This window comes from Carlito syrichta, unplaced genomic scaffold (genome assembly GCF_000164805.1).
Source record: "Carlito syrichta isolate Samal-C Ts95f unplaced genomic scaffold, Tarsius_syrichta-2.0.1 Scaffold309850, whole genome shotgun sequence".
NCBI classification, from domain to species: domain Eukaryota; kingdom Metazoa; phylum Chordata; class Mammalia; order Primates; family Tarsiidae; genus Carlito; species Carlito syrichta.
This window is the reverse complement of record NW_007253946.1, coordinates 910,635-919,736: the sequence shown is the minus strand read 5'-3', so window position 1 is coordinate 919,736 and position 9,102 is coordinate 910,635. Positions and strand designations below refer to the sequence as shown.

Here is a 9,102-nt window from a genome sequence, read left to right as displayed (position 1 = left end):
GGCCAGGAGCAGCCACTGCACTCCAGTCTGGGCGACTGAGTGAGACTCCAACTCAAAAAACAAAACAAAACAAACAAACAAAAAAAGGACTCCCAAGTATGAATCATAAATGGAGAAAAGTGGTAAATTAGACTTTATCAAAATTAAAATATTCTGCTCTTCAAAAGACACTGTTAAAACAATAAAGAGACAGAGTAAAGTCTTTTTTAAAAACACTTATATCCAGAACAAAGAGCTCATGACTCAATAAGCAATGCAGTTAAGAGGGGCCACCAGTTTGAATAAGTAACTTCACACAGAAGAGGTAGTAATTGTTATAAGCACATAAAAGATGTTCAAGGCTGGGTGCGGTGTCTCTCACCTTTTGGGAGGATGAGGTGAGAGGATTACCTGAGCCCACCGGTTTGAGACCAGGCTGGGCAACTTGGCGAAACCTCATCTCTACAATAAATCAAAAAATTAGCTGGGCATGGTGGCGTGCGCCTGTAGTTCCAGCTACTTGGAAGGTATTTCCAGCTACTTGGAAGGCTGAGGCGGAAGGATCACCTGAGCCCAGCAGTTCGAGGCCGTGATGGCCATGAGTGTGCCACTGCACTTCAGCCTGGGCAATAGAGTAAGACTCCTACTCATCATTAGTCATTAGGAAAGCACAAAACTGCAATGGAGATACCAGTACACTTTTTTTAGGCTAGCTGAAATTTTAAAAACTGGCATTTCCAAGTATTGGTGAGGATGTCGATGAGCTGTAACTCTGATATGTGGTAGGTGGACATGCCAAACAGTACAGCCACTTTTGAAAACAGTAACAAGTTCCCTCTTGGTTGCGTAAGTACTGGCAATATGGGGAGCTCTGAGGAGGCACCCTTGCTCCTCCAAGTCAGGACGTATCAGCAGAAGCCTAGAGGGAGCCTGGACTTGATGTCCACCTAACAGCAGCAAGGTGCTAAGACCTGCCTCTCACAGCACAGGGTCTGAGGAGGCCTGCTCCAGCACGTCTGAATAGCATCCAGAGTCTCAGCATAACATATATATTTTTTTGAGTTGGAGTCTCACTCTGTCACCCAGACTGGAGTGCAGTGGCCACTCCCGACCACTGCAGCCTCGACCTGCTGGGCTCCGGCGATCCTTCCACCTCAGCCTTCCAAGTAGCTGGAACTACAGGCGTGCGCTACTACACTCGGCTAATTTTTTTATTTATTGTAGAGATGAGGTCTCGCCAAGTTGCACAGGTGGGTCTTGAACCCGCGGGCTCAGGCAGTCCTCTCGCCTCAGCCTCCCAAAGCATGGGATTACAGGCTGAGCCACTGAGCCTGGCTCAGCATAATATTAAATGTCCAGGATTTAACTGAAAACCACCTGTCTTACCAAGACCAGTAAACTCCATTTAAATAAGAAAAGACAATAGATGCCAGATCCAAGTGACTCAGATGTTGGAATTATCTCACAAAGATATTAAAGCACATGTCTTTAAAATGATTTTATTTGCAAGTGAAACATGAAAAAACAGAATTCTCAACAAAGAAGTAGAAGATGCAAAGAGCCAAAGGGAAATTTTGAAACTGAAAAGTACAATAGCCAGAATGAAGACATCTGCTGGAGATGGCAGAGGAAAGAGCTGGTGAACCTGAAGACAGTAGAAGTTACCCAATCTGAGCAACAGAGAAAAAATAGACTGGAAAATTAAAATGAGCACATCAACAGGGACTTGTGTCATCAGAGTCCCGGAAAGACAGAAGAAAGAGGATGTGCTTGAAAGGCATTTGAACAAATGGAAGTCTAGAATTTCCCAGCTTGGTAGTACTCACAGTCAAGAAGAATTCAAGAAGCTGAGCAAACTCAACGGAAAAAGCCCAAAGAAATCCATTCCAAGACACCTAGTTACCAGACCTCTGAAAACTAAAGACAATCTTGAAAGCAGTGAGAGAGGAGACCTTACCTGTAGAGACAGGACAAACAATTAGAATAACGGCAGACTTTTCTTCAGAAACCATGAGATTTAGAAGGAAGTAGCGCAACAGTTTTCAAGTGCTAAATGAAAAGAACTATCAACCCAGAGTCCTGTGCCCGGTGAATAGCAGGCCTTTCAGGGTTGAGAGTTGGCTATTGTCAGTTCACACAGCGCATCCTCACATTACACGCATTCAAACAAACAGGATAAGGGAGCAAACAGAGCTGCTTTATCCCTTGCTGCCTCTCACTTGTTAAGGAAGGGGAACCATTGTTTGCCCCAGTAACAGTTCTTCCCTCCCCTGAGATGTACCCATTTGCAAGAACTGGATCCCATGACCACAGTAGATATGTGTCTACTGGTAGAGTGAGTGTCTGGCATTGTCAGTCTTGGCAGTGGGAGATGAACATTTATGTGGCGAGTAGAACACGGCCAACCCCTGTGTTCACAGCCTTCAATTTAGATGACTGTTATCTCTAAATGAGGTTACACATGGCCACTACAAGATGGAGTCATGACATTCTTCATGCCTTTAGAAGTCATATATAAACATTTTATACACTTAATCTTTTTTCTAACCTTGGCTTTCTATCAAGATAATTTTTGGAAAAGATAGATGGGGATCCCCAGGAAATGGAATTGCCTGTCCCTGCTACAAGTCTCTGCAGATAGCCTGGTGTTTGCTCTCTTTGTGTCTGTAGTTAGGGGTGCAGTTAAGAAATACTGAGAGATCACTCCATGTCATACACTTTTCTGGCACTGGTGAACAAGTCATGTCACCTACCTCCAAGAAAAAATCTTGAAGGAGCCATGGACTGTAAGCCAGTAATTACAAGGGTTGGGGTGTCATGAAAAGGAAAGAATAAGGTGCTGTGGGAATATGGGAGGACCCAAAAAACTCTGTTTTTATTTATTAAAAATTGTGTACTTATTCTTACATGCTTAAACTCCAGTCATCTTCCAAGTGCTCTCTGTTTGATGTAACACACCTACTGAGATGCTTTTTCCACTACTTAAGACAGTTTTTGAACCCATTAATTTTGATGCCTTTTTGTTTTGACCTTTCCCATGGGCAAGACGTTTCCCTGTGACTGGGGTGCAGTCAGGTGAATACGTAGCGTGGGACACGTGGGTCATGCCGTTTTGGGGCCAAAACTGCTGAGCACTCAGCATGGCGTGGGCAGTGTACTCACAAATCACCCATCACGAAATGGCTAAATCCATCAAAAGGATCTCCAGAAGGACAAAATGATGGACTTCACAGCAAGTCCGATGGATTTAGAGTCTTTCATACTCAATGATCCATCACAGAAACAAAGAACTGAGTACCTCATGTTCCATTCATAAGCGGACCCCGAACATTTATCATTTGCTATAAGAGAGTATAAATGTTACTATATAACATTTAGTGTAAGAGAGGGATTAGCAGTAGCGGGACACTGGGTGGGGGAGGCACATAACATCAATAAGGGAACCTGATCTCAAACCAGGCAAAGCAGGGACCAAAGGGAGACAGTCTTTACCTGTATGGTTACCACTTATGTACTTAGCCCTGAATTATACCCCACATCTTTAAAATAAAAATCTCCAAAAAAATTAACTGAAGCCAAACGCAGCCTCTCTCAACAATGCTACTTGGTACACAGATGCCGATGGGTTCCTAGAACACTTACCTAGCGGGGGAGGCCTGCACTACTAGGGGCCTACCCTCCAAACGATAATTCCGTTTTCTGGGGAGTCGCCCTCATACATGCCAAGGAGATGCTTAACTCGTATGAAGAGTGATTCCGGCTAGTGTTGGTTGGTCTAGCTTTGCTTTCATCTGGAGCAGTTATAATCTCTGTAATTGTGTGAAGATTCTAGTGAGAAGCTGGACGAGGCAACTGCTGGCAACTCTTAGCCAGATGCAGTCATAAATGGGGGCTCTTAGCTTGGAGGAGTGTGATGAACAGTGTGTTACCTAGTGTAGTCTTTGTCAATATGATTAAACGATAGCTTCATGTAATTGTACTTTGAATTTCTCTTATGGATGAGATTGAACTTCTTAATGGTTTGTGATGGTTTTCACTTTTCTATGAAAAAAGTAAGTTTTTAAAAACATGTTATTGATTTATGGGCACTCTTTATTAAGGAACCAAGTTCTTAGTTTGTAGTAAGAACTGTGAATTTTTTTTCTAGTTTGTTAGTCTTCACTTTCCTGCAGTAATTTTTTTCCTAGCATTTATTTATATATTTATTTAGAATTGGAGTCTCAGTCTGTTGCCCAGGCTGTAGTGCAGTGGCATGCTCACGGCCACCGCAGCCTTGACCTGCTGGGGTCAGATGATCCTTCCACCTCAGCCTTCCAAGTAGCTAACTGGAACTACAGGCACATGCCACCACACCTGGCTAATTTTTTTTTATTATAGAGATAAGGCCTTGCCAAGTTGCCCAGGCTGGTCTTGAACACGTGGGCTCAGGCAGTCCTCTTACCTTGGCCTCCCAAAATGCTGGGATTATAGGTGTGAGCCACCGCACCCGGCCTAGCATTTATTTTTTTACATAACCAAACATACCAAGCTCCTGTATGGTTGAAGTGGTTGTTTTAGCTGTTTATCAAGATAGTGATACAGGATGTGAGAAAATGTGAGATAGGTAGATGCTGAGTTAACTTTTCTGTACTTAGATTTCTTGAGTATTTGGTTACTCAGGGAGAAAGCTCTCTGAAAATGATAGGCATAAGTTCCTCTGCTTTTTTCTGTGGAAAAATAAATTTGTTGGCCAGGCACGGTGGCTTAAGCTTGTAATCCTAGCACTTTGGGAGAACAAGGCAAGAGAATTGCCTGAGCCCAGAGGTTCAAGACCAGCCTGGGCAAGTTGGTGAGACCTTGTCTCTACAGTTTATCAAAAAATTAGCCAGGCGTGGTAGCCCGTGCCTGTAGTTCCGGCTACTTGGAAGGCTGAAGCAGTAGAATCGCCTGAGCCCAGCATGTCGACTCTGGGGTGGCTGTGAGCATGCCACTGCACTCCAGCCTGAGCAACGGAATGAGACTCCAATTCAAAAAATAAAAATAAAAAAGAAATTTGTCGTGAGTGTAGCTTTTACAAGGTGCATCCCAGACTAACAACTAACATATGAAGGCCGTAGACAACAGCTCTATTCATCCTGCAGATGTCATTAAGGAAAGAGTTAAGGAAAACCTTGCAGCTATATCCATGTGATACACTTAAAGTTAACAGAGTTAACCAAAAAAGGGTGCAATTGTAGTGCTGATGCATTTGAATTTTAGCATTTTAATGTTTTTGGAGTTTTTTTAACTACAGTTCTGACTTTGTATTGTATTTTTATGAAAATGATATTAAGACGGATATTCAACCTGAAATAAAACTTAAGTACAAAATGTTTAAAGTATATGTATTCATTATTTTTTCTTCTATTCTAGTTACTATTTCTGGAAATGAAGAAAATGGTAAGACACTTCTCAATTTAAGTAAATGCTTATGGTATCTTAATTGCAAGCCACATACTTTTTATTTATGTTTCTGCTTTTCAGAAAGAAAATTCATGTCGTTACAATTTAAGTAGGTTTTTGTTTTGTTTTGTTTTTGAGTTGGGTCTCACTCTGTCACCCGAGCTGGAGTGCAGTGGCACGATCATGGCTCACCGCAGCCTCAACCTCCTGGTCCCAGGCGAGCCTCAGCTTCCCAAGTAGCTGGGACTGCATGCGCCCACCACCACACCCAGCTAATTGTTTTCTTGTTATGAAAAGATGTCTTGTTATGTTGCCCAGGATGTTCTTGAACTCAAGTAGTCCTCCCGCCTGGGCCTCCCAGTGCTAGGATTACAGGCGTAAGCTACTGCACCCAGCCCAGTAATTACAAGGAGAGCTAGCATTGGGTTTATTCACAGACATTCAATATCTTCTCATCTTGTTTTGTTTATATAAATTGAAACAGTTCTTATTTTGTAAGTTACCTAGCACTCAAACTTTTTTGTGTATATTTACATTAATATTTCTGCCTTGCATGTTCTTCAGAATTGTTTGTTTAGATTTTTAATTTTTTTGTTATTGTTGTTTGAGTTGGAGTCTCACTCTGTTGCCTAGGCTGGAGTGCAGTGGCACGCTCACAGCCACCACAGCCTCGACCTTCTGGGCTCAGGTGATCCTTCCGCCTCAGCCTTCCAAGTAGCTGGAACTACAGGCACGTGCCACTGCGCCCAGCTATTTTTTTGATTTATGTAGAGACAAGGTCTCACCATGTTGCTCAGGCTGATCGCGAATCCCTGGGCTCAGGCAGTCCTTTCCTGTACCTCCAAAAGTGCTTGGTGTGAGCCCCCACAACCAATGGAGATTTTTAAATATTGATTCTAGCCAGCTATGCTTAGGAGGGAATCTTGTTTTTGTCATGTGTGAACTTTGATGGCTTTCTTATTGATGTTCTTGTAAAAAATGCACTTGTAAATACTGGCTGTGCACAGATATTTGATAAAATAACCAGGCTATAAATATGTAAATTATATTACTAGGTTAAGGAAATTATTTTTTATAACAACTAGTCCAAGAAACAATGCCTAAAGGGAGAGATTCTTTCTTAAAAGTGAATTGAGATAAAATAAAATTTTAGAAGTTCATTTGAGATCAAATTTCAGAGATAACATTTGAACTGACATTAAAAAAATTCGGAGTATTGCCAAAACAGTTGAGCAGTGAGAAATCACTTATTAATAGTCATTCAAATTATTGGAGATAATTAGGCATTAAGTATTTCAAGTTGCTTTTAAATCTAATTTCTCAGTAACAAAACAAACACAGATTCAAATCTTGGTAGGCTTATTTTTTCTTTTGTTAAATCAAAACTGCTTCCTGTGTATTGAGAGCACAGATACAGAAAGCAAAGATTTTCAGAAGTTCTTATAAAATAACTTTTAACTTTTAGCATTATCTCTTGGGGCTGTTTTTGTCATGTCTCAAAAAGTCTTTTAATACAGTTTTTTAATTTTTCTTGTTTTTTTAAATTTAGTTACAGATGACTTTTGAACATAGAGTTTGATTTATAGGTTTCATGTTTTTCTTGTATTTTTATTTAATTTGCTTAGTTAACTAAGATTTTACATTCTATATTACTTATAACCAGTAGTTTATAGCACATTTATGTGACCAGAAACTTGCCTGTTAAAAATTATATTAATTAGAGCTTAGTGAAAAGCAATATTTTCTATTCTTCTTTACTCATTTTAACTTAATAATTACCATCTGTTAAGACTTACTATGTTCCAGGCCTTGTGCTTAGAGCTTTATTTTATTTTATTTTTATTTAACTGAGAATTAATGTATTTTAAAGCAACACCATTTCGTTTTGTTCTCAGAGAGGGCAAAAATATTCTAAAAATATATTAAATGATTTGCAGACTTGAAGAGTATATTATATTCCAAGTCTTAGTAATATTATAATATTATATTCCAAGTCTTAAGAAAATGTTTAAGGCGCCTCAAGGGTGCCATCTGTCCCGAAGCTGTACAGTAGTCTACAGACAGGAAGGACAGCCCCATGGACATGGGCCAGGCAAAAGCAGAAGCGAGGAGCAGGGCTGGCTCTGAAAGGGCAGAGAAGGCGAACTTTTAGAGGCCAGGATTTGCAGTGTGGAAGACATGTCAGTAGAGGTGAAATGGAAGTTCTGGTTGGAATTTTACCTTGGTGTCAGATGTTGGCTCAGAAGGAGAATGTGACTGCTGAGATGCTGGTTAAAAAAATAGAGGAATTCAGAGACTTAGGGTGCAGTAAAGAGAACCTGGGGGTTCGCAGATAGGGCCTTGTTATTTAGTAATAAGAGACACTGGGCAAGATACCAAATTCTCTGAGCTTCAGTGTTTGCATCTGTGAACTAGAGGAATGCTCTAGAAGATTGCTGTGAGGGTTAGAAACAAGCAGGTGCTGTGTACTGTGCAGTTGCAGGAATGGGGACTGGAGTGGTGGAGCCGTATCAGGAGGCCAGGGTCATGCAGATGGAGTTATTTCTAGGAATTTCTTCTTTTATTTTTGAGTCGTGGTCTCACTCTGTCACCCAGGCTGGAGTGCAGTGGCACGCTCATGGCCACTGCAGCCTCTACCTGCTGGGCTCAGTCCTCAGCCTTCCAAGTAGCAGGAACCACAGGTGCACATCACCACGCCTAGTACTTTTTTTTTTTAATTGTAGAGACAAGGTCTCTCCAAGTTGCCCGGGCTGGTCTCAAACCCATGGGCTCAGGCAGTCCTTTCGCCTCGGTCTCCCAAAGTGCTGAGATGACAGGTATGAGCCACCATGCCCAGCTATTTCTAGGAATTTCACAGCCAAGAGGGTAAAGCAACGGTGAACAGCGTACTCCCCACTGGCCATCAAGGTATGTTGGAACCAAGGAGACCAAGCGGCTTTGCAATTATCCAGATGAGATGGGAAACAGCATCTGAGCTGTTCGCTGGCAGTGAGAATCGTAAGAAGCTCACTTTGAAAGGAAGTTTAAGAGCTAGGATTGGAGGCAGTGTCTGCGCTCTCCGGGAGAAGTGAGGAGTCTCTTGAGGCCCAGGTTCCTGCCTTGGCCAACCGGGTGACGGGTTCTGTTCTCTGAGCTCAGCAGGGGCCAGCATGGGTCCCAACGGAGCTGGCAATTTATTATTATTTTTTCATTTAAAAAGAATGAACTTTTTAAAAACCAAAAATGTAAGGAAAAGTAACCTCAAATGGAGGGAAGGACGGACAGTGCTTGGAGGTGAGTGCCTGTTGGCTTTGCCAAACCAGTGGAAACATGATTGCGTCTTACACGTGAGAAACGCGGAAATGGGGAACGCATGGAAAGAACCCAACTTGGGGGAGAAATTGGAGCCCAGATGGGACTAGTAATACTAGTACAGTCCTAGTGATAGCAGCCAGTGTGTGTTGAGGATTTATTGTGTGAATGTTTGCGTGTAGCAGCTCATCAGTGTGCAGTGACTGATGTCACTGAAGCAAGTGCCGTTGTCATTGAAATCTCAGCTGTGTCTAGGAGTTCCGAAGGCAAGGAGACCTTTGTAGAGAAGCACCATTTGATCTGAGCTTTTTTTTAAAAATGAGTTGTTCAGACTCTTACACTTGTCCACATTTTGTTATCTTCAGTGGTTTGTGGTGCTGCGTTCCAAACTGAAAAAGAGTTGAGCATCCA

At 41.9% G+C, this 9,102-nt stretch overlaps 1 protein-coding gene across 3 annotated transcripts in view; it reads left to right on the top strand.

The window, feature by feature from the left end:
* Positions 1-9,102, top strand: part of ZDHHC20 (zinc finger DHHC-type containing 20) — a 62,579-nt gene that overhangs the window by 18,131 nt on the left and 35,346 nt on the right. The window contains exon 2 of one of the 3 annotated variants that reach the window (XM_021717533.1): positions 5,371-5,397. The exons of 1 other annotated variant lie outside the window; for it this stretch is intronic. Coding sequence is in view for 1 of the 2 variants with exons in the window: in XM_021717531.1 (XP_021573206.1) it covers positions 5,386-5,397 (12 nt within the window). In the remaining variant the exon portion in view is untranslated. Of the gene's footprint in view, positions 1-5,226; positions 5,398-9,102 lie in introns of those variants that run through there. One more of the 3 variants, XM_021717531.1, reaches the window with a different exon arrangement.